The following is a 25,381-nucleotide window of genomic DNA, read 5'->3' on the forward strand; positions in this document are numbered from 1 at the left end:
GGAGGTCAGAATAGAGCTATGTTATATAGCTATATACATATAAATATATAGCATATATACATACGTTTTATTTTACTGTCTGACAATGCTGCTGGCAAATATGAAGAAAAAGTAACAGTGCAGATTTTGCCAGCTGTAAGAGGTCTGAATTCCAAGTAAATCTGCCCAGAATGTCCCAGTGAAAACATATTCCCTGAAGACATCCACAAAAGCTCAGCATCCGCTATTGTTTTTAAAGATAATGTTTTCCACTTAATCTTTCAGGGGCTTTTTCCCTTTCAGTTTTTGATGGTGGCTTTGTCACCTCTGGGCTCAGAAGGGAAAAGAAATTAGCATTTAGATGGGAATTTTTTCTTGCATTAAAACCAATTGAAATGGAAACCGGGACCGACAGCGGGTGAGGAGGGCGAAACCGATCCATGGGATAATTCAGAGATGACATTCATAGCAGGCGAATGATGAACCGACCAGCAGATCCATTGGCCTTTGCCAATATCATTACCCATTACTCATGTGTCTCATGGAGAAAAGCAGCCTAGCAGGCTGTCATTTCTGTCCTCCACTCGTTGGAGCCCTGAAATGAGCCCCTCCCTCAATTCTTCTCACTGCTCATGAAGAGCCGCACCTAAAGCAGAGACCCTTCACCTCCCAAAAGGGGTCCAAATGAGCCACCTTTCCTCTCATATTGTGAGAAAACTTCCTTTGCTGGTCCCCGAGGAGCATGTTCTGTGACTAAGCATGGTGGCAGATACTTGTTTCCCTGTAAACTATCCCCTGGGATCTGCAAATTGAGGAGGGTAGGTGGCCTCAGGCTGAATGGGAAGCCTATATTCCCATGCTAGAGAGCCTTGACCTTCTCTGCAGACAAACTTTTGCCCCACACCATCAGAAGCTCCCTCACCTTTGCCATCATGGTGCACACACATTTTTAACTGAAGACTTTCAGCAACACTACCCAAACTACCCACTTCAGCACCGAATACCTTCATGACTTGGCCTCACCTCAGCTTCCATTTCTGGCTTCTCAGTGGGGCTCCAGTCAAGCTTCCATTTGCAATTTTCCTGTTTGTTTGAAGGCATCCCACTGCTCTCAATCTCCAGCAACTGCCTGGACTCTGCCCTCCCTCCCTGGCCCATCAGTAATGGTTTTGTTGTTTCCAGGAGGATGACATGGAGGGTATCCACATCGTAGCCTTTGCTGAAGAAGATGACCCAGGTAAAAGGCTATTTTCTTCCTTATGTGACTCTCCATCCCTCAAGGAAGTGTGTTTTCTTGTGCTTTGTTTGCATAGTGGAGCCTAGCACCCTGGCTGGGATGGGGAGCCCCAGTATGATGGGATGGGGAGCCAGGATGCTTCTGGGTGTTTATGCTAGCAGGGCGTGCTAGCTGGGATTCAAATTTTGGATATAAATGGATGACTACCTGCGAAAAAAAAAGTCATCCCCTCCACCCAGCACCAGAATTTTCTCCCTAACTCTGCATCCATCTTGCTGTGTGAACTGGGAAAGTGCTTATGTCTGGGTGTGTGATAGGCATGTGGGAAAACAGAGGCCCACAACTCCTGAAAAGCCGTGGCATCAATTCATCTCAGAGCCATCAGCATGTCGAAATGTTTTGGCCTCTTGGGGGCTCAGTTCCTCCCTCATCACAAGAAATAGTGACATTGTTCCACTCCATGGAAGGATTATGAGACTTAATTCATGTGTAACTAATTTCAATACCCGGGGAGGATGCCTGAAATTAAAAGCTTTATTATCGAAATAAAGCGCTGGGAGACAGCATTTTAATGAGAACTATAAACAACTCCTATGTGCATAGGGGAGCCAGGGAAGCTGGAAACCCCACAAGTAAAAGTGCCAGTGTGTTGTAGGAGAGAGTTACAGTGGTTCATGTGTCATTTCAGATGGTTTGAGTTCCTGGAAATTCTGAAGCAGGTTGCCAGGGACAACACCGATAATCCTGACCTGAGCATTGTCTGGATTGACCCTGATGACTTTCCTCTGGTGAGTGGCAGAGGCTCCTTGCCTTCTTGGTTTAATTTGTAAATGGGGTGGGGGTGGGGATGTGTGTGCATGTGCACACACAAGTGCAGGAATTGCCCAGGGAATTTGGGACAGGGAAGGATGGGAAACTGGACCACAGGCAATCCCCTTGAGAGTTTGTGGTTTGGGTCTTTTGGGTCTGCCTCCCATGAAGGTGTTATCTTGGGAACATTCCCAGAGTTGGCATTTTCCTTTGCCAGGTATGGCAACCCAAGCTTGTGTTCAGCCTCTCTTCTCTCCCATGCACTTGTCAATGCACATCCCTCACACTACAGCCCAGTTGACTAAACTAGTGCAAGGGGGCATTACAAACATCTTTTCCTGAGCTTTTTGTTTCTCACTCCTGCAGCTGATCACTTACTGGGAGAAGACCTTCAAGATCGACTTGTTCAGACCACAGATCGGGGTTGTGAATGTCACAGACGTGAGTAGTGTGTGCCAGAAAATCCAGGGACTCCAAGATTAGGGTGCTAGAAAGGATTGGACTTGAGGTCCACTGGAATCAGTGGGATTTCTGCTCTTAAGTACACGTAGACCAGGCTTTTGCCCTGGGAAAAAGTGTAAAGACCTCACCATTCCCACAAGCAGTGGAGTTCTTAACAGCTCCAATGTCCAGCTTCAGGCTTTGGTCTGAGTGTGTTTCTGCTGCTGAGTCACACACAAACTACATTTACTGAAGACAGGACCAGCCCTGTGCCTAAGATTCAGGGCTTTGCCCAGTGTAGGTTTCAAGGTCTCACATTTCCACCCAAATCACAGAATGAACCTTTATCCATTCCCTACTGTGACAGCCTGTGTGGGATTGCAGAGGAAAAGTGTGTGTAGGGAGAAAAGAAAGCCATGCTTAGGGAAGAGGAGAAAAAGGAGATTGTTTTTGCAGCAGAAGCAGAATGGCACAGCTTGAGCGTAGGAGGGAAAAATGGTCTCCAACAGATGACAGGGAGAACTGTACAGCTTGAAAAAAACTAAATAAACACACAGTTTTAATAAAGTACAGCATAAACTGGTAATTGAGGGATCCTGCTGTGGTAAAGAGCTGGGATTCATCCAGGCCCTCCTCCTTCTCAGCCACTGCCATGTAGGTAGTGCTGGAGGGATTTGGGTGGGAAGAGGAGATCCACCCGAGCCATACCTGGTGGTAGTAAAGGGTTTCCACACCATCCCACAGCCAGCAGCACTGCAGAGGGAGAGCTGCAGAGGCAAGTGCTGCTTTGGCACAGCTGCAGTAGTGGTGGTACCCATAGCACCCACAGCACTCACAGCTGTGCTACTGAGCCAACTTTCTAGCAGCTACTGTTTTAACTATGGTTGCCTTCAAGCCAGCAAGCCGTGGGACTGACATCAGGTTACCCACACACTGTGAGTTTTTAAGGCAGGTGGGAGAGGGACCCATTTGACCCTCACCAGCAGAGATCTCAGGAGAGCTGCTGAGTGCAGTATAACATGCCTCACAGCCCTAACATGACTACAGAGAGAAACTGTTTTCTCCTCAGCCTGACCATAGCAGTCCAGATGATCAGAGAGCACATAAAACATCATGCTGCAGCCTGGCTCACTTATTACCTGAGTTTATTTTGGTGGTTAAGTGCCAGGTGTTTTAACCTCTTAAAATGAACCTGTGTGGGTATGTAAGAGTCTCTGGAAGCAGAAATCTCTCCACTGAAGAAGTAAATTGGTGCTTGACTTCGTGTTTGCAATTTCAGTGTATGTGAACTTGATGTTTCATTAGAAGAGAGCAGAGAGGGATTTAAGAGTTGGGACAAATGTCTGGGGCTGGGTGCTGGTTCTGGCACCACCACTGACCTTGCTTCCAGCCTTCACATCCTCTCTCTTGTATCACCCCAGAAAAAGAGGGACGGCAAGTGTGTACTGGACGGTTGTGCCTATGGTTAAAGCAGATGCTGTAAGACCATAAGACGGGAGATGGGATGGTGAAGGGAAAGTGATGGTGTCATGAAGAAAGCAGAGCCCCTGGATATTGCCCATCCCATTGATGGGGATGAGAGGCTGACATTGGGAGTCACTGAGTGGTTGCAGAGCTGGCTGGATGTGAGCTCTTTACCTGTAATAGAGCAGTAATCCTCCAGACCGTGAAGACCCAGTGATTTAAGCCTTGTTAGCAGAATTGTTAAGGGAGAGACAAAAGGGAAGGGGACCAAGATAGCACTTGTCACTTCAAATCATAAGAGGAATGAACAGATAAGCCAAAAATAGAGCCCAAGTCTTCCAGTCTTTTGACCTTCTCACTAGTCTGCAGTACCTTCCTTCATTATATTTACTGTGACGGGTCATGTTTAAGTCATGTCAAGCTACATTAAACAGAAATCAATGGAAATTCATGGAAGTGGGATGTCAGAGGCATGAGAATCATATAGAGGCAGAGAATCATATAGCAAGCAGTATTAAGTTAGAACATATGCTTATTATTCAGCAGTCACTCAGAGACCTGTAAAAACTCAGCATTATCTGGCTTTGATATAGTAAATGTTTCAGGTTGTTGATTAAAGTATTTGCAGTTTTATTTCATTCCTCTTAAGTCCATTTTTTATTTCTTAAGAGAAGTTTAAGAAAGTTCTAGGTTGGTGGGTGATAACTAAACAAACATTGAGCTCATTTCATTATTTCAGTGTTACATCACAACATTCAGCCAAGTTACACAGGTACAAAGTGGGGCTTACAAAACAGAGTAAAATAAACACTGCTGTTGGCTTCTGTGGACATAACCCCTGTGACCCTACCTCTTCTCTAAAAACCTGCCAAAACAAACACTGGAGCTCCCAGCTGCCCCAACTGGCTCATCACATTGTGGTGGCTCAGGACTTAGGGCCATGATGCTCTGCTCTGCAAAATATTGCTGCTTTATTTGCACAGCATCTTCTCTAGGTAAAATGGGGCCCACTCCTGTTCCCATTATTTAAATGTGTCACTTTTTTCCACACAAATATTCCTGAGGTTAAGGACAAGATCATTTGTGGAAGCAAGAGCTGCATGCCTCTCCATTGTTATTTTTTATTTCAGTTTTGATAGTTTAGGAGGAAATACTGTATGGGAGAAATAGCTTTCCTTGAATAGAAATGGTCTAGAGTTTTAGCAAGCCATAAACCAAGAGAATTAGATACCACAGGACAGGGAAAGAAGTTGGATGCACTTTTCAAAGCTGGTAGTTTTTCTTCTGAGATATGAAGATCACTTGCTTCTACAACATCAAACACTGAATGAGATAACCTCACAGCACCTCTGCAAAATAGGATGCTGATCCTTTTTTATGGAAGGGATACAGTTGAAGGGAAAGGGGCTGACCCAGATATTACCCAAGGAACCCTACAGCAAAGCAGCAGAGGAAAATCTTGATTTCCAGGCCTCAGAGACCATTCAAGCTATGCTTGCTGTCCCTGGGTAACAGTCATACTTTAGTCATCTTCTTACTGAATTCCCCATCCGCTCTGTTTGTGGAGGTATAGCAGGACAGCTGGAGAGAAAGAGCAGGGCACCAGAGCATTGGTGGTTTTCACCATTCTTCAACTGTAGCATGGCTGAGATTGATTGAGGAAAGGGTCTTCCAAGAGGAGGAACCACTATCACAAGTGGAGAGTCCAAAAAACAATCCTGAAGCAAAGGTGATGGTAAAAGTTTGGGGAGAAGGAGTGATGACAGAGGGGTATAAAAGGTCAAAGGAAGAGGTCCCAAAAGGGCTCAGGATGGAAGGAGGAAAATGCTATGATGTCTTATGAACTGGGGCAATGCAGGGGGAACTGGCACAGTTGGTCTCTTTGAGATCTCTTTACGTAGACTTGGAGTCTGCAGAACTCCCCAGACAGAGGGAGGACAATGCATTGGGTAGACAATGCTCTTGTTCACAGGTGTAGGCAGTGCAGGAGAGGAACAGGCAGCAGTCACACATCTCACCCAGGGCACACAGTACCACACACCCATGTAAAACCATTGACCAGTCCCACTGCCCCCGGCCAGATACAACAACACCACAGAGAGAAGCGGTAATCCCAGTGCATAGGCCGAGAGATGCCTTGGTTGAGTCTGCCCACAAGCTGTGGCAAAGAGGGAGCTAATGTCGCCACCAACCCTGTATCCCACCCATGGTCCAATCCTTACTCCTACAATAGTAGTGAACCCCATCTCTTGCCTGTGTCTCTGAGGGCAGCTAATCCCCCATCACCTGTCCCTGCAGGCTGACAGCATCTGGATGGACATCAGAGATGATGATGATCTGCCCACAGCTGAGGAGCTGGAAGACTGGATAGAAGATGTGCTTTCTGGGAAGATAAATACTGAAGACGATGATGACGATGACGATGACGACGATGATGACGATGACGATCATGATGGATGATCATGATGATGATGAATAGATGATGATGATGGATGATGATGACGATGACTAACTGTGACTCTGTGCAGTTTGACTTGTGGGGCCCGAGAGCCCTCCCCCTGCGGCAGGTCCCTCCATTGGAAGGCCTGTGTTTGAGCAAGCACCGCTGCTCCTATTTGCCCCCTGCCCTGCTCCCCCTGCCCCTGCCCTTGCCGGGACCCCCTGGCCTGATTCTCAGCGGTGCTGAGCCACCGGGACTGCCCCTGCGGTGGGCAGTGCCTGAGGCACCCAGCCACGCTGCAAATCATGCCTCCTAGTAAGGACAATAGGAATCTGCAGGGAATCTGCCCCCGAGTGTCCCAGGGCAGGATGAAAAGTGCCTGCCTGCTTGCTTCCAGAGGGACGCAGGGAGCCAGTTTTGTGTTTTCCATGTTCATCAGCCCAGCACTTAACATCCCAAAGACCAATCTCCTTCAAGACATTGAGAAGGCCACTGTAAAGTTTAGTCCTTTTATTAAACACAATGCCCTTTGCAGATACTCTGCCAAGACCACTCAATCCTGCAAGTCCTGCTGCGGGAAGTCCCTAGCTAACGCTAGGAGCAGCAAAATGCTTTGGGAGGGGAGGAAGGTTTTAGGGATGCTATTAAAGTTTTCAGTGATTCCACATAACAACAGGATATTCTTGTCTGGCAGTGTGATGCAAAACCAGGCACCATGCCCTCTGTCTGAACCTCTTTTCCTGAAAGCTCGGGCCATGGCCGAGGAAGTGCAGATGGTCTGATAGGAGGCATAAAAGCTCGCAAGTTCCTGAAATGCTGGAAAGGCTGATCAGGTCTGAGCCCAATCTGAGTCCAAACTCTGAGTTTGAAGACCATGGCACTGAGTCAAGCCAATGGAAACATCCATAGGGGCCCACCCTGAAGCTATCCTATTCCCCATGACCTCCTGGCTTTAGCTGACTCTTCACTCAAAGCCCACGCAGCATCTATTCCCATGACCAAGATGTTGGGAGGGAACACACCCATCCAACTATATTTGATATTGGATGAGGTACATTGGGCAATGAGCGGCGAATGGATTCAAGTTGTTTGGCTTTAAGTATTTAGTTGCACAGTTACTCCCGTGCTTAGAGACTCAGATGTCCCACAGTAGCCTGCGAGAAGCATCTTTTGACTGCAGGAGCTCAGGGTGCCAGTTTGCAGTCAAGGGGGTCGCTCACAAAGCAAAGGGTCTGCAACACAGTCCTGGTGAGTGCAGCACCATCCACAGGCAGGTCACTGTGGCAGCATTAAATCTCCCTGCTTTCCCATGCCAGCAGATTTTCAATTGTCTTAGCTTATTAGGTTTGACAATAGTACAATGAACAGAGAGTTCGGAGGTAGTTTTATCTCTATATGCACATTTATAAGGATGTTCTCTGGTTGTTCAGACTTGTTAGCATAGGTCGGGTATGCATCTCCTTTCTTGCTACAGATGGAAAACATTGTCCTGACCGTCTTTTACTGGCTTACATCAGAGGTAAGTGATATTAGGGGAAATAACAGTGTGAGGGACAGGAGAATCAGAGCTCATTACACAAATGTGAATCAGCCTTATGAGAAACAAGGTTCAAACGCTATATATTTCCTTTATCAGATGAACCACAAAGCAAGATTTTATAGATTTTTTTTTTTTTTGCTGCCTGTTGATCAGTCTCTTTGACTCTCTCTCTACATTAGCTGAAATAGAAATTTGAAAACTACTGGTATAAAAAGCTAAAGTATGATATATTCCTATGTATGCCATATCCCTTGGTAGAAAATGCCAGTATGAACAACACATGGCTGGATATCTATATCTCTATGCATATGAATGAATACTGTGCTAATATGGTATATGACTGTAGGCCAAGTTAGCTACTCATTGAATATAAAACATTCAACATGTGCTTTTAAGACCCAGCTATTAGAAGAATAGACAAGGCAGCAAAGCCCCCCAGGCCAACTTTTCATGCTTTCTTGCTTCCTTATCATACATAAGCACTGCCTGGAAGACAAACCAACTTTGTTTGGGGAAACCATTCACATGGTTGCTCTGGGGTGATGAACAACTTTAAAAAGCCTGAAATGCAGAGTGCTCTCAGCATGGAGGTCCCCTTCTCCTTTTCTCTCACAGCTGCCTCTCTCCTGGCCAACAGGGTGCCCAGCACTCTCCTTCTACTCTTTCCTTTGAGCTCTTTCCTCAAGAGGTTTGCTGGAGGACCCTGGCTCAGAGAGCGAGGGGGCAGGCCAGGACTCAAAGTCTCATTCATGCACACTGGTAAAGAGCAAGAAGAGGCAAACCTGGCCATCTAGTGGTCTCCCAGTCTGCATTAAGTGACAGCTACTCACCTGAGAAAAAATACATGCTTATTTTTACCTTGGGGGTATTCCCAGGAGTTAAACATGGCCAGTTTCACCCTGCATAAGGCAACAGCCTGCAAAGGCCCTGCAGCTCCATATCAGTCACTCTAACACGAAGAATAAATGAAGAGCTGCTCTACTGCCTTTCCTAACTAGCACAGTCTCTGGACATCTCAACTACCTGGATACTTTCCATGTAGCTCCCCTCCTGCTGTGGATGCCTGTCTATTCTAATGTGCCCTTCTCCAGATGCACTGAGAGGCACAGCTTATCCAGGCAGAGCAGGTAGACCCTGCAAATGATGCTATGGACACGTTCAAGTGCACAGGTGTTTCACAGGCATTTATATATTTCAAAGCAACAGAGCTCTGGGGGGAAAATAGATAAATAATGTAGAAGTGTAGAAGTTGAGCTCCTACAGGGGCTGGTGGACTGGTGCCAGTGTTTTATGGACATTTTCCCTTGAGTTATGAAAGGGCTAATGCTACAGCTGCCACTCTTCGTGGTGCCAGTGAAGTCCTTGATGGGGCTGCCCTTTCTTTCTGCCTCATCCCCCCAGTACAATTTTCATCATTCTCTTTGCCCACAAACAGGACCTGTTTATTATCAGCTTTTAGGACAAACACAGGAAAAGTTAAGAAATGTTGCAGCAGAGGAAGGATTCCAGCAAGGAGGATGGGTGGGCAGCAAACCCATTTACCTGTAACACTTCATCTGCCCCAATATCTAGTGACCAAATTGGTGAATGAGGCAATACCTCTTGTGAAGGAGATGGTAGCTTAAACTTGAGTGACTTCCTTGCAGGGATCAGTAAAACAGTGGTATGGGGAGGACACACAGGACTCCAGGTACAGGTATTCCTGGGCTCCTCTATCAGAACTAGGTACAACTGGCATTGAAAGGCAATGGTGGCCCTGAGGAACTAAGTCAGCCTAACTCCCCCCACTCTACACTGAGAAGCAAAAGGTTGATTGGATGAGGAACCTGCAAAAAACCCTAATTAAAAAGAAATCGTGTGCATGGGCAGCACTGAGTGTTTCCTCAGCACATCTTGTTAAGACTGTCCCTCTCTTCAAGAATATTTTTTTTTCTCCAGCATGTTAATTAGACATATTAAATGAGTCTTAACACACATAAAGACAAGTAATTGGATTTTTTTCCTCATCCAGCTGTAAGTACTTCAAGCTGATCAGTTACTTCATAGAATCATTCAATCATTTTTGTTGGAAAAGACCCCTAAGGTCATTGAGTCCAACCATTAATCCACCACTGCCAAGTAAGTACCCAAAATAACCCAAAAGATAGTCTTACCAGCCCCCAATGACAGTAAGGACACCCCCCCTCCAAGTGATACACGGCAAAGAAACACCAAGTCATACACCACCACCTCCTCCCAGTCACCAGACATGGGGCCAGAGGCCACAGCCAAGGGATTTGTTTGGTGTGCTGTACCACAGGCCACCCCATGCTGCTCATGGGCAACAACCAAGGCAGATGGAAACCCACCAGGAGCTACATCCTGCAGCTATCATACTGCAGCATGGAGGAGAAAGTTTCTGCAGTGGGCCCAAGATCACTGATGTAGAGGCTCTGTGAACCCAAAACTGCTCTGAGTTTATGTCAACCATTTGGGAAACAGCTCCAGAAGGAGGGAACAACAGAGGAACTTTGGAAACAGCAGATTACTCCACGGTTTCAGGGTCAGCGGTTTCTGTGATGTTTCTGAGGAGTTTTGAGGCTCCTGTGTTCTCCCCTGGGAGAGGAATGGACCCATAGTGAAACCAGAGGTCTTGGCCGCTTCCCATCCCAAAACAAAGCTGCTCAGCCAGACACCAATATGAACATTGAGCTGAGGACACCAGCTGCTTCTTTGTGTCTGTCGCACATCATACCTAAAGAAATGATTGATTCATTACAGAAACCAAACAAAAAACATCATCTTTTTCTCCAGGAAAATAATTAATTAGACAGGGAACATATCACTTCCCAGCTGCCACTGACTTGCAGTCCTGTGAAAAGAGGCCCAAGATTGTATCTGGCTCATCTCCACTGCAGCAAAGCTTTGAGCTTTGGCTTTGAGGAAGTCTCACACAGAGCCAGTTGCACACCAATGCCTGGACCTGGGGGTCTGAAGAGGAGGAGCAGGTAAACAGGCAACAAGCACCAAGGCCCTCCGAGACAAAGCACCCTGCCTCCTGGCTGCTTTTACACCCCGGGTATGTCTATGCCATGCAGTGCAAGACCATCTGCTAGAAACTGGAAGCAGCAGAGAGCAGCAGGCAGGATAATTGACCTCAGTAATGAGGCTGCACCAGCAGGACTGTGTGCTACCTGAGACCCAAGACTGTGTGTGTCAACCCACTGCACTGCAGCATCCCCTGCTCCCTTTTTGCCACTCCCTCGTACCACTGGCATCTAGCAAAGCAGCCCTTCGATGATCAGTACCCCTGGGGGGACAGCCATGGGATGGCTCTCATACCTGTTTGGCAGAAGATACTGTCTAATGATGACACAGATCATGAGGCAGGTCCAGTGCAGAGCCAGCCCTCTCAGCCCAGCTCCCTGAACACTCTCTGCCAGGTTTAAAGGTGCTAAACTATTTAAGAAAAAAAAAAGCTATAGAACTTTCTTGCAGCTGAAGATCCATTTCTGGAATCAGATTACAAACGGAGATGGAAGCAAAGATCCTTCCGGTGCCTCACTCCCCCCTCATGCTTTCTCTTGCCAAGCCCCGGTCAAAGGGCATTGTCCCTAATGTTATGGAAAATAAGAAGAAAACAAGCTTTTTTCACTTCTTTTCACCTTCTTGAATTTCTACTCTTATGATCTTCACTGGCTCCCCTACTTTACTGTTTCCTCCCCTCCATTTCTATTTAACCTGTCTTCCTCTTTTTCTTAACCCCACCCCCACAGCTACGGTACTGAGGGCACTTAAGGACACAGCCCTTCCCTGCCCCCTACTGCTTGGGCTCACTCCCAGCCCAAGGAGACCGCAAGCCTCCCTCACACCCAATGACAGGAACTGGCAGGGATATCAACTGGGAGGGACCACATTTCCTTTCTGAGGGGAAAAGACAGTCGAACAAGGCTGCTCACTGGCTTCATTTTGAGGAGACAGGTGGGACATGCTCAAGGAGAAGCCATTCTCACCAGCCTGGGCACTGAGGAAAAACCAGAATTTTTTTTTGGTGGGCATCTTTTCCCATTGTCCCAAAATCCAGATGAGGAACCATCACCCTGCAATCAAGCCCTGACTATTGCCACTGTGGAAAGAGACCAGTAACCCTCAGTGACACCAGCGATCACACCACTTCTGCTCACCATCTGAGCAGAAGACAAGTGTCATGGCTTCACATACAAGAAATAAGCCTCCAGGGCTAAATGAGCTGAGTTTGCTGGAGGGGGCATCCCATACTTTAACAGCAGCCAGAAAGCCAACTCCCTGCCGGAGACACAACCAGGGGTTGTCCTGACCAAGTTCTCCTTCAGTTGTGGGTGGTAAATGACTTAAATAGCCATGGGCAACCTCATCTTCTGCTTCTGGATTTGGAGGAAGCCCAGCTTGAATCAGGTCCTTCCCTCAGTAACACAGGTAAAAATAAAGTCATGTTTGACCAGAGAGCAGCCCTGAATTTTGCCTGGTGTTAGATTTTTGCTTTAAAATTCAGTCCAACACGTCCAAGCCCTGCTCCTGCTAGTGACAAAGAGAGAGGTTATTGAACAACAAAAGTAACTAAATGTTTGAGGAACATTTCAGTCCCCACAAAATGAAATTGCTGAAGGAATTTGCACAGCTTCCCACAGTCTAGTTACTGAATTACTAAACCAGTTTCTCACACACCACTTACAAAGCAAAATTATAATTAACTGTAGGATCTGGTATTATGAGCACTCAAGAATGAGCTTTTACAAAATAGAAGCTAAAAGGTTTGCAGATCTGTTTCACATCTGTGGCCCAGATATAATCAGCTCCTTCTTGTTCCCTCTTTTAAAGCATGCCCACAACGTCTGACTTGCTGAAGAGAGGTCCAAAGAGCTATAATGTTCTGAATGTCTCTTAAAACTTTCAAAAAGGCTGAATCAAATGTGTTTTGTCAAGAACTCGCTCCTTGCCATGCATTCACTTTTCATTTGTGCTACCTTTTCAAATAAGTAAGCAAAAAAAGAGAAAAAGAAAGACAACCAGGACTGTAGATGTTTAACCATTCAGAATCTTGACTTTTGCCTTTGGAAGAGACTTGAAATATTTCAATTTACCGAGTAGCTTCATACCTAGAGCAATTTGTGGTGTCTCCATTTTTTATATCTCTGTACCTTCATGTTTCTAAGGATGCTGGAGGGAAAAACCACACCCTAATCTCCGAGGTCTCTTCCACTGACTTCACATTGCCTCTTCTTTGTCTTACTCTCTCTCTTGAGGTTTTGCTGTTTGCTCCATACTTTGATACATAAGCGAGGTGTATCAAAATGGACTGAGCTGTCCCAAATGCACATCCAAACAAGGTAAAAGCTATCTTCCTTCTTCCTCTTCTAAATTGTACTTACTGCTGCCCACACAGAGCCCAAAGACTGATTGTTCCCTTTGTCTTGGCTGTGGTCCCTCCAGCAAACAACGGTTCTCATGCTCCTGTGGGCAGGACTCATGGGCTTTGGGAGGCCAAAAACCAGCATTACGGCTGCTTGCGGACCCTTGTGTCCCCAGGTTATTTGCACTAACTTAGCTGGAACCACAGTGAGCCCCAGGTCCTGGACAGAAGTCTTCACTCCACTCAGGTCCCCAGATTTTGGAGGAAGGGAAGACCAGCTCAGGGCTTTGGAGTAGGCTGGCAGTTTTGCAGTGGGCCCGAACCTGAACACAGACTCTACGTATTTCCCATTTTATTAGCAACACATCGACATAAACTAGCATACATACTCACAGCAGGGCTGTAAAACTTATTACAGCATTTCAAAGCAACTCAGGTAACCTTGTTCACAGACAGTGATTTATGCATATGCAATCACCCCACTACACCGCCCCTGCTCACTTCTGCAGACATGTACTCAGTGCTCTCTTTTCTCTCAGCACCTCCTGACCTAGCGGTGCATGGATGCACACGTGAAAAGGGAGTGGATACCCTTGCCCCAGTGGATTATCTGTCAATACCGGAAAGGACTGTAACCTAAACCCATCACCTTCCCACTCCAACATAAACTTAGGAATGGTGTTGAAAGACAAATCAAAGCACTCTGCTTGGCCAACTCCCAAACACCTTCCCTTCCTGCATGTTGTTGTGAGACACCATGTCCTGCTAAGAGATCCCCTTCCCCTCGTACCCACCCCACTTGCCCTGAGCTCCAGGGCCCCTTGGAAGCCCTCAAGGTCGATTCCAACTGTACTTCCTAGGAGTCCAGACCTGGGGCTGAGACAGTAGAACTAATTCATTGCACAGGAAGAAGCTGTTTGGGGGTTTGAAGCCCTGCTGACCTCCTCAGCCAGATGTCTCATTGAACTATTAATTTAGCTAACAGAGTTGTACAGTGAGGTGTTGCTAGTGCTTCAAGCAAGGCTGTGGAGCCAGTTGCTGAAGGTGACAAATTCCTTTCTTAACCTGTTTGTTATACCTTGACTGCATGTGGTCCCTTTGCCCCACAGATCCCCACTTCATTCCCCAAAGTTGATGTTTTCCGATCATCCATAGCTGTGAGGCCTGGTTCCATCACCTATGGGGGTCAATTGATCTTAGGAATTAAGCCACAGTTCAGCCACCAAATACCCTACACCACTAGTTGTTGCTGTGCTGTCTCAGGGCAGTCAGTGTTTCATTCCCATACAGTCAGGAAGGGCACTGCAGGAAAGGCAACTCTTCCTCAAGTCCAGTATGCCCCTCAGGAGAAGGTCCTCACCTCTGGTTCAGGATGCCAGGTCCCTCCAAGTGGTGGTGTTTTTCCAGTAAAAGCCTCCCTCCCCTTTCTGTCAGTATCTGTAATACTTAACCCAATTTTGCACCTCAGGCTCCATCACATCTCAAAGGCCCTTGCAACTTCAGTGAAAGACTTGGCCAAACCAGATCAGCTCCTTCAGCTTTAATTTCTGCTGAGCTACATACCACAGCCCCTTATGATTCAGATAGCTGAGCTCTGGGCAAAGGCCAAGGGAACTAGTGCCTCTAGCAAAGCCTGTTCCTTCCACCAGCTTTCACAACCCACAGCAGGAGAGAAAGTGCCATGAACGGCAGCAGTCATGTGTTGATTCAGTATTAGCACTAACCCACAAATGAAACAGAGCACACTGAACTCACATGTAAAGACACAACTAAGAGCCTTGGATGAGGCTGACAAGTGCAGTATCTTGTTTATGCCAAATTCCTGCTGCTTTCACCTTCCCATGACACACCTGTGGCCAACTCCCACAGAGGCTTTACCTACAGAGCTCCAGTCCAGCAAGTCAGGTCTTCCTGTGGGGGGCAGGTGGGGACAAGCAATGGTTGAACCCCCACTGTAGGCTCTGCAGGGCAGCAGCAATGCCATTTCCTTTCCCTGCCCATCTCCGGGAGCTGCCCTGCAAACAATCCAGGGCTGGGCACTGCCAAAGCATCAGCAGGATGAGGGGGACAGATCAAAAGCAGAGATCAAGGGAGGACAGGAGGCAGAACAGAACACAGCCCCATCCCACCCTTCCTGCTTCCTGCCAGGCCTCAGTTCAGCTCTCTGTAGCCCAAATATATTCTACTCCCCCCAGGCAGAGAATGTTGCTGTTTCTCTCCACAAGTGTGTTTGTGAGAGCTGCTTATTTCCACAACTGCTGCACTCTTTTTCACTGCACAGCAGCATCCTGTGGATTTTTCCAGTAGCTGAAGACACCAAGATCTGCTGGGCAGGGCACAGCTGTGAGGCAAGGTACTCTGCCTTAAAGGGGGCTTGCTTGAAGAGTGGGTACCAAAGGATGTCTAGGCAAGAAAGCTGCTCCTACATTTCCTTGGGCACAGCTGCTTGGTGTCTTTCCCAGCTCTTGGCATGAAGCATATTGAAACTGATGGTGGGGAAAGCTGTACCCAGAGATGCTATTGAGGCGAGATCCCTACACCTTTTTTTTAGAAGAGCAGTCTTGCATCCACACCAACAAGGAGCACTGGCTTTTCTACCTCTTGCCACTCCTTCTTCTCACCAAAGCCAAATAAGGAACTCGGCAGTGAATCCTGCACTTCATAATTTGTGTGCAAACTATGAGAACACAGGAGGCAGAAAAACCTGTTCCCACTCTAATCATGCCCCCCTCTCCAGCTGCATTTGCTCCCCATCATTTGAGATTTCAGGTGTTCAAAGCAGTCACCTACCAGTCTTCCTTCAGGAGTGATAAATGAGTTTGCATTTTACTGTGGCACGGCAGATCAGAAAGGCCTAGGACGAGGGTGAAAAAAAGACAGCCTCAAAAAGGCTAAACCGCATGTTTGCAGGGCCCCTCCTAGCCACAGCTAAGGAATGCTTGAAGACCAGAAGAGCTTTTCGTCTGAAAGGATAAGAGAAAGGAGTAGGACAATCAAATCTGGTTTCAGTTTATTTCCAGAATTTTACTGTACAAAATATGCAAAGTGTAAAACGGTTTTATGTTTCAGTTTAAAAAACAACACAACCCCATCCAGCTATAACTTAAGAGAACCCAGCTTGGAACAGAACAATTTACAAGGCTAGACCCACAGTGCATTAATGTCACAGACACCAGGAATTTGCTTATTTAAGTCCACAAATAGAAAAGAACAGAAAGACCGTGTACCATTGCAGTTAAAGTTACATGTGCAAAGAAGAGGAAAAAAAAAGAAATGCTGGTTAGTGTCTATTAATTAGAAAACCTTGGCAAAACCCTTCTTACTATACAGTGTGTGTAGAAAAAGTATTACACAGTGATAAAGGAGGGTGAGGGAAGGGCATTCACCCCCACCCCCTTCCCCAAGACACAATAATGCTGAATCAAAGAAACAGGCACAGAAGAGTGTAAGATTCCTTCACAGTCATGCCTGTGCAGGTAGCGAGCCACAGCATCTCCCCACTGCGCACACAGGAGATGGCCCAAGCATCCTTAGGTGCTGGTGAGAGGTGCCAGGAAGCAGCCAGAGGGAGGAGGGATTCCCTCTCTGGGCAGAGCACACCCAGGGCTGGCTGCCTGCTGCCTGCAGGGCTTCTGTGTGCTATAGGGATAAAAAAATGCAGTCTCTTGGAGGGACGCAGATGGGCGGATAACACCAGCTGTACCGCTGGGGCGGCGAGGACCTGGCTCCGGAGCATCCCGAAGCAATCCACACCGGTCACAGTTGTCAGAAACGGCAACTTTTGGTCATCCTCTATTGGAGGCAGCAGCCTGAGCACAGGAGGATGCACACTCCTGTAGGAGACGTCATGGCCCAAAGCCATCTCTTTTAGAAGAGAAATTTGGGGTTTTACCTTTTTTTTTTGTTTGTTTGTTTTATAAAATCAGCTCAATCCCAAGAGCACTTCCTTCTTAATGCAGTTTAAACACTAAACCACAAGCCTGGCCTGAGGCTTGAGACATGTATAATGCACATATCTAGAAGGGAAAAAGCACATAAGACACACACACAAGCTGAATGAGAAACAGACACCTGCACACACATCTTGTGAACAGCTCTCATCACCTGGGCAGAACTGAGCACAACTGAGGAGCCAGTCTGGGACCAGACTACAGCAATTTTGCAAAAGACTGCAAGACTTTTGGTCTACCTTTGAAAAAGGGCAGATCTACACATTTGGTAAGCAAGATGAAATTGGTTTCAATAGGTTTCCATGTTTAGCAAGTTATGGATCTTTCCAGTTTCTTCAGCAGCAAGTCCTGGAAGTGAGCACCATCTCAAACAAGACTTTTCAAAGCTAATTATGTGGGGCAGGGTCAGCTCCAGAAACTCCTTCCCTTCACCTTTTGACATACAGTAGATTCCCAAGGTTTTGCACAGATATCTTCATTCCAAAGGAAAAGGTCAGGAGGTTCTATGAGGGACACTGTTTGTTCAGATCTCCCCAAACTTGAGCCTTACTGTAAGCTGTCCTCAAGCTCTAAACTGCAGCCTCAGCACCTCCCTTCCCAGCAGATACTTGTTGTGCCTCACTAGGGAACTTTGGGGGGAAAAAATGGACAGAAGTGAGGATGGAAGCTGCAGAGACTCACTTTGCTGGCAGAAAAAATTTTTAGAGGCAGAAGTCAGAGAAATAGCTGGCAGAGGCTGAAATCAGATCTGCCTTTCTCTCCTGTACCCTCCTTTGGGGAAGACATTGCTCTTGAAGGCACCAGGGCAGCCCCTGAAGCAGGAGGTGACTTTGCTCTGTGATCAAGCTGCATCACACCAGCTTTTCATGCCCAGTGCATCTCTCCCCAGCTACCCTGCTGCCTACAGGGGGTGTGGATGGCAATGTCTCCCCTCTGCAGGGTGAAAACTGGTAACAGCAAACTCCCCAAGCTGATTACAAGAGCTTGGTCAAGGGCTGGTACACTATGGAGGGGAGTCCTACAATGCTTATACTTCCAAGAGTGCTGTCTGCCTGTCTCCCAGGCGTGGGAAAGGAGTCTGAGAACTGGGGCAGCCCCACAGAGCCTACACATGGATGGCTGAAGCCACATGGCAATGAGAGGCCAACAGATGTGCTAAAACCTTTGCCCATGCCTATTTACAAGACTGGCAAAGTAGTATGGGTCTAATATCTGCCCCTACGGTCTGATTAGCTGCAAGAAATCCAAATCTTTCACTTTTTAGCCATGAAAGAGAAAGCCAGCCTTTTTGGAAACCCACAGCCATTTCCATCTGCTCTGGAACACTTGAAAGTCTGAGCTGCATCTGGTTTTGCAAGATCTCAGCATGGCCTTGGATTTAGGCTGTAACAAATCTGAGAGCTAAAACCCAAAGCCTTAAAAGTGTTCAAGCAGCATACTTGAGAATCACAGGAACCATGCCAACGTGGAAGGGAGGAGTGGGGCACCACCACCCTGGTTAGACAACCACAGCACCCTATTGAATGGTTCAGCTTCTGGGGAAGGATGTCCAGTGCAAGGATCTCCTCTGAGGGGGACACTGTCCACTTCGTCACAAACAGAGTTGTCTTAAAAAAACACTTGAATTCTAAAAAATCCCCACACAATTCCAGTCAGGTAAAAATATCCAGACTGGGAGAGAGGAGGGAAAATATGTGCAGGGAGAAAGTACAGGATAGGAGAGGCTTCGGCGAAACAGCCTCCACTTGGCTGACAAACCCTACAAGTTGTATTTATGCTCAGCTCTTGGCAAGCTCGGTAGAAGCAAAGGCTGCAAGAATTGGACCAGAGCTTCATCCCTATGACTCGACTCTTACTCATTAGCTGGCTATAAACACAGTTAAACAACCAGTCTGCTCTCACCACTCAGTATTTTTTAAGAATTTGAATTCTATAGATGCCACAGATTCACCTGTGGATCTCAAAGCACTTGACAGCAAGTTGAGTTTAGCCTCACAACACCCCAGTGAGGTAGATATGACAGTGGTCTCCTGATTTTGCATGGAGAGGGGAACAAGAGAGACCCTAAAAAATCTCATTAAAAATACCAGAACAGGGAATAGTCAGGAGTCATGATTCCCCTTTTAGTCTGTCCTCACCTCTAAGCAGGTTTGCATCTCTAAAGAGACTGTTGAGAGGCCAAGTCCTTTCCTTCAGATTTCATCAGGCAAAACATTCATGCTGCTGACATAGGGAAGAACATCTAATGTAGGAGTTGGCCCCCGTTGACAGTGTCCTTTTTGGCAGCAGGTAGAAAAGGCAGCATGGAACTACAGCACGAAGATGAGGAAGCAGACCCAGGGTGAGCACATACTGCTTCTGTCTGGTTCTCCATGTGTTAAAGGATTTAACAAATTAAGACATGAGTTTCCTGAGCAGATAGTGTCAGACACCCCCCCTCGTGGGGCAGGGAAAAGGGGAAGAAATCTGGGAAAGTAAGAAAGTTTTGCAGATGTGCCTGTGACAAGGTGCTCTCACATACACGGCACACCCAAGCCCCTGGCAAGGTGGTTCTTGTTCTGGCTTCACAGAAATGAGCCAATTCAGCCACAGGCAGTAGCCTCCACACAGGCATTAAGTGCTCCACAGTCTCCAAGCTACTCCCAGTCTCTCCCACCCTACTGGTTATGCACATCATAAAAGCCAGGTGCAGGTATCTTTAGGAGAGCCAAGTGTAAGATACTTATGCTCTCTTTTTTTTTTTTTAAAGGAATAAACTCACCTATTTTTTTTCAAAGTAAAATGCTGCGAAGGCCACAGGCAATAAAGGAGTCCCCATACAGACTACCAGAAAGCTTGATCTACAAAGAAACCCAAACACCGAGTTCAGAGAAGAGAAAAGTCTACCTACTTCCCCCCTTTAAGGGCAAAGGGCCTAATCCCAGCATGTATCATGCCATCTAGTTTCTTCATAACCACATCTGGCACATGACATGGAGAAAAAAGGATCCAGGAGACTACCACACACTTGTAAGAAAGGTGAAGGAAACTGCAGGGGTCACTTGGATAGGGAATCATCACTTTGGACCCTTGCTCCCCAGGGTGCTCCCTTGATCCCAAGAGGACTATCCACAGGTGCTGTTGGACATGCATCTCCATTGCTGCTGAAGAGGATGGACCCTCCTGCCCTGTCCCCAGCATCTCTGCTTAAGGTGGCGGCTCCCTCCCACCAGCTCATGGTGGGTACCAGTCAGCCCACACCTGCTGTGCCACGAGCTCTACTCTTTGCTGGGCCACCTCACCCTGGTGGGAGCATGGAGGCAGCCCCAGGAGCTCCTGGAGGAGCCCAGGAAAGGCCTGGGAAAGGCAAGGGGACAGGTGGGGCTGTTACAGCCTTCCTCAGAAGACTGTGCAGTCTGGCAATGAAAGGCACTGGCTAACATAAGGAAGAAGGCCCTAGTTCCAGAGGGCAGGCCAGATCCTGCCTGATAAGGGATATTTACACGGCAAAATACTGAGCAGAATGAACATTTACATTCACATGGATCTCAGGGGTACCTGACTGAAGGCAGGTCACTGCCAGCCTAGCAGCTGCGTTACCTGAACACGGATGCGATGCCCCCATGCTGGCAATCAGACTTCAGACACCGATTTAGGTCACTGTTAAAAACAAACTTTCTAGAACCCCATAAAACTCAGGTGACACTGAATTCACACATGAAAGCTGCACTGGTGGCCAAAGGCAGCCTTACAAACAAAACTCTCTCAGGAGCAGATCCTAGCACTGAGCAGAAACTCCCACAGCACAGCAAGGCCAAGAAAGGCAGGCAGATTTTCAACATTCAGAACATTGGTATTTCTTAGCTACACCTGAAGGTGTAAGGTGGGGAAGGGCTCACTGCAGTGTTTCCAGAGCACAACAATTTTCCAAAGCAAGTGAACATGGCAGGGGTCAGCCCATCCCCGGTTCCTCTCCTTAAGGAGGGAAGTGCTTTTGCTGGTCTTTTCTCCAGACACACTTGAAACTGGCTCGAGAGGGAAGGGCACATTCCTGCCTGCACCCCCTTCCCCTCAAAGAGGCTGTCAGATATAGGGAGGGTCTGTGATTTATCTGAGGAGGAGCCAGCTATTCACTGACCCCTGTCCCAGTGCAAATATGCCCTTGCAGGTGCAAAAGGAAGTGGCAGTGCCTGGGGAAACACATTCAGAAAGCCAGACAGAAGGGGACAGAAACAGGGAGCCTTGGGAGTGCCCGACAAAGATGTGGACAAGCAAAAGAGAGGGAAGCAGGTGAGAGAAAACAGCGAGCTGTGCCACACAAAACAATTTCACTAACAAGCACTGATAAAAAAAAGTAATAAAAATTCAAAAAGCTGAAAGATGGGCTGATCCAGTTCAAGACAAGAAACTTCACAGGGAGTGAAACCACCCCACTATGTTCACACAGGTCTGGCACTGACAGAAGAGGCACATGGAGAAGAGAAAAAGAATAAAAGAGAATAGAAGCACTCTCACACACCTGCCCTTTGATATTCCCTCCTCCCCGAGTGAACAGGGGCTGCTGCACCCCCGTGTCAGCAGGTTTCTATAACGGAGAGGTGAGCAACACCCTCTCAGGAACAGCCACAGGTAGCAAAAGAAGAGACACAACAGAGCAGGCGTGCACACGGCGTAAGGCAGCACTCCAACAAAAATACTGACATTGCAGTTGTGCAGAAAAAGAGAGAGCGTGAGATTTACAGTATGCCTGGAAAGAGGGGGGAAAAGAAAAAATCTGTTCTGTCTCCAAGGCTGAGCTAACTGAGCCAAGTCACCCTGTTGCCTCTTAAGATACTTCTTTCTAGATAAGATATCCCAACTCCCCCCTCCCCTTTCCAAATAAAGTGCAGATGGTCAAATATTACTGGTCCATCATCTGCCAGTTTCAGTCAGCATTGGGGAAATTAAACCAAAAGCACAATATTGAAAAAAAAAAAAATCTCCAAACAACCCACCCTCAAAATCCCTTAGACTGAAGTCTCAGACTGTAAGCGGAGGACAAATTTATGAGATTTAGGGTCTATGAACTCTTCCGAGAGTTTGATGAAGGGGATTTTTTTCACATTAACAACAAGGCTGAAGTCCAAGCACTTGAGGACAAACACGATGCCGTCTTGTAACCCGCTTGTGACCGCTTCCTCGCTGACGAGCGTCCACTGCTTGGAGAACCAGCGATCCCTGTCGTACTGGAGGGTTGGGCCTGGGTTGAGGTAACGCTCCAGGAATGCCTGCCAAGAGCGGGACACACGTTAGCACCGGCCCCACAACTCGCTCTGCTCTCTTCCCATCCCCAAGTATGGCTCCGCGAGCACGGGCTTGCCATGCTGAAAATTGTTCCAGTTTTCACATTTCAGAAGACACCTTCTCCCCAGTCCCTCCCAGATTTTCAGACCCCAGCAGTAGACAAAAACATCAGAAGATCCTCTTTCAGTCCATCCCAGCAAGCCTGCAAAGTTATAGCCCTGATTTCTGCCATCGGCACAGCCATCTGGCAGCAGTTCAGTAGAGCAGAGGTCATTTCTCCCCTACCAGCCCCATAACCCATCACAAAACTGCAGTCCCAGACAGTGAGACAGGATAGCTGGCTCTCTCCTTCAGGCCAAGCTAAGGTGGAAAGCAGAGGTTTCCATGTTTCCAGCCTGAGCCTGCAAAACCAGAAGCAGAACGTGAAACACTGTTTGATGCTGCTTGTGTTTTAAAGTCTCCTTTGCAATCTTCGTGGCAGCAGAACCTTCTCTTGCATACCTGGGCAAGGTCCCAGGTGGCTCCCAGAGAGAAGATGATAAGGCCCATCTCTTGACAGCATTTCCGCTCTTAGTGTAGTAAGACCTGGGTGAACACCCAGGAGTAATCCTTCCCTAGGACTGTGGGTTGTGGAGAGTGGGATCGTGTGACCCGTTTCCCTTATTATTCAATCCCTTCCTGTGTTTGCAAGTCAACAATCACAATCTGGGCCTGAAGCAGCAAACTGACATTTTACCAAGTAGCCCATGAATTAGAAACACTGTCAGAAAGACAGAGATTTAGGCAGTAATTAGAAGCAGTCCAAAACACAGCAGGGGACAGAAAAACAAACAAAAAAAGCCTTTTCAGGTTGCCACCTGCATCATGCTGCTACCATGAGTCTGCTGGGAGAACTTCCTGTGACTCAAGGCCACCATCTCAAACACTTCTTCAGTACTCCCTTTGCTGAACTGGATACGAGAACAATTATGCCACAGGCATTTCAGATAAAGAGAGAGAGAAGATGCTGCGGAGGAAATATTACTTCCCTTTAAGATCTGATGCAACCTACAATGCACTGATCATATATCACAGGCAACAACTATGAAAACATCCAGTCACCTCCCTTGACAACTTTCTGTTCTGTGTGAACACACAGATGTGTCACCCCCTTCTCCCTCCTACCTGCACCAGTGCTAGAGAAAGCATTACCTTTGGTGTCATGTTGTTGGTGATGCAGAAGGACAAGTGTTGTAAGATGCTCTCCATGCTGTGGTACTGTTGCTGGCGGGTGGTGCGAAGGTACTTCTGCAGAGCCCTCGCCATGGAGGGAAAGATTGCCTGCGCTGCTTCTCGGGGGTCCATCATTTCTCCTGGAGCTTTCTGCTGTTCCTCTGCCTGGAGGCGTTTGATGTGAGTGAAAGCCTCCTCTACTGCAACCACAAGCCTGCAGAAGGAAAGTCGGGATGGTAAGAGTCATAACGAGAGGTAGGATGGGTCTGTGGATAAGGCAGAGCCTAGGAGTCAGGATTTACAAGCTCCTATTCCCATCTGCCATTGAGTCACTGCCTGCTATCAATTTACATAAAGTCTTCTCTACTGACAGTCTGAGGGGTAGACAACAGCTTTTCTTTCCTTGCCCAAGCCATCCAGCAACTGAGGGTCATAAACCAGGATTAAGATTTTAAAAGCCTGAGCATTGTACTTGGTTCTGCCAACACAGCATAAACATCAGCTGCATGACTCAAACAAGACACAGCTGCCCTTGTGTTTAATGTACATCTTAATACAACAGTTCCAGCACACAGAACTGCAGCACAAAGCTTAGGGAGTCAGGAGGAGACTGGCTATAAACTAGCATGACCCAGGCCACAGACTACTCTGAGACACTGTGCTCACAAGCTGCAGTCTGCTCTTACACCAACTGGGTACAGAACTTGTGCTGCCGAATGACTGCCCTGCACCCTCTACTGAACAGCAAGGGTGAGAACATCCCCCCATCTTCACTTGTAACACTGCAGCTAGAGACATCCCCTGCAAACCATTCCTGTGTTGGCACAGGTGAGTAAACACCACGACCACACAATAAAAAGGGAACAGATGCCTTACAACACCCGTTACTTTGTCCTGGGCTAACTTACAAATGAGGGGCTATGTTGCAGTCAGTGAGGAAAAAATGATAATGGAAGAGTCACCCAACAAAACTCTCTTGCCCCTCCAAAGAGGACTTCTTTCACACTCAACTTCCACTCAAGTCACCAACGACTGTCCACATTGCTCTCAATATCCAAAGTATCTTAAAGCCAGGGGCAGTTGCCTCACCACGAGTAGAGGTTTAGCATACTGCACTCAGACTATATCTGAGGAACAGCATAAGAAGCCCTGACCCTTGCCCATTCTTTTTAACTTGATTTAAGGGAGGTGGGGGTGGAAATCAGTTTCTAATCTCCTGGCCTGAAGCATCTGGCCTGATCTTTTAGTGACTGATGGTTTTCCTCTGACTAAGCAGTTGTTCTAACCAAAGTCGGAAGCAAAGGAGATGTGCCCAAGTTAGGATGCTACACTCCACAGAAAGTTAAGTTCCTTTGGCTCTGAGGCTGGAAGAGAGCCTAAAAGACAGCAGCTATAGAACACAGGTCAGACTGAAGCAGCCAAGGGGGCACATTGTGCCAGCACTTTCCCAATGAAATATAAATTGCCAGAGGAAAACACAAAACAAGCCAGCTCCTTCCAGTTATGACACATTCCTTCCAAACATAGCTCAGTTAGGGATGCCTGCCTGTAAGCAACTTGCCTCAAACTGTTAGGTATGCTAACTACAGACTGCAATTAGGCTCCAGAGCAAATAGAGACACTGTCTTGGATCACCTCAACAAAGTATCAACTCTGTAGCCTAAGCGTGACTAGCAGA

General features: G+C 47.3%; 2 protein-coding genes across 7 annotated transcripts in view; one reads left to right on the top strand and one right to left on the bottom strand.

Annotated features, from left to right (window-relative positions):
* Nucleotides 1-6,581, top strand: part of LOC116783487 (calsequestrin-2-like) — a 32,329-nt gene extending 25,748 nt beyond the window's left edge. The window contains 5 exon segments of the mRNA XM_032681080.1: nt 1,162-1,216; nt 1,877-2,004; nt 2,393-2,467; nt 6,230-6,384; nt 6,386-6,581. Of these exon segments, the coding sequence (XP_032536971.1) occupies nt 1,162-1,216; nt 1,877-2,004; nt 2,393-2,467; nt 6,230-6,384; nt 6,386-6,410 (438 nt within the window). The 3' untranslated portion in view covers nt 6,411-6,581.
* Nucleotides 6,582-16,274: 9,693 nt separating this feature from the next.
* The window catches only part of VANGL1 (VANGL planar cell polarity protein 1), a 48,537-nt gene continuing 39,430 nt past the window's right edge, over nt 16,275-25,381 (bottom strand). For all 6 annotated transcript variants that reach the window (XM_032681074.1, XM_032681077.1, XM_032681073.1 and 3 more), the window contains exons 7-8: nt 23,683-23,917; nt 16,275-22,475 (exon numbers count right to left, since the gene is read on the bottom strand). In XM_032681074.1, coding sequence (XP_032536965.1) covers nt 22,215-22,475; nt 23,683-23,917 — 496 coding nt within the window. In that variant the 3' untranslated portion in view covers nt 16,275-22,214. The remainder of the gene's footprint in view (nt 22,476-23,682; nt 23,918-25,381) is intronic.

This window comes from Chiroxiphia lanceolata, chromosome 2, assembly GCF_009829145.1.
Source record: "Chiroxiphia lanceolata isolate bChiLan1 chromosome 2, bChiLan1.pri, whole genome shotgun sequence".
In the NCBI taxonomy this organism is placed as follows: Eukaryota; Metazoa; Chordata; class Aves; order Passeriformes; family Pipridae; genus Chiroxiphia; species Chiroxiphia lanceolata.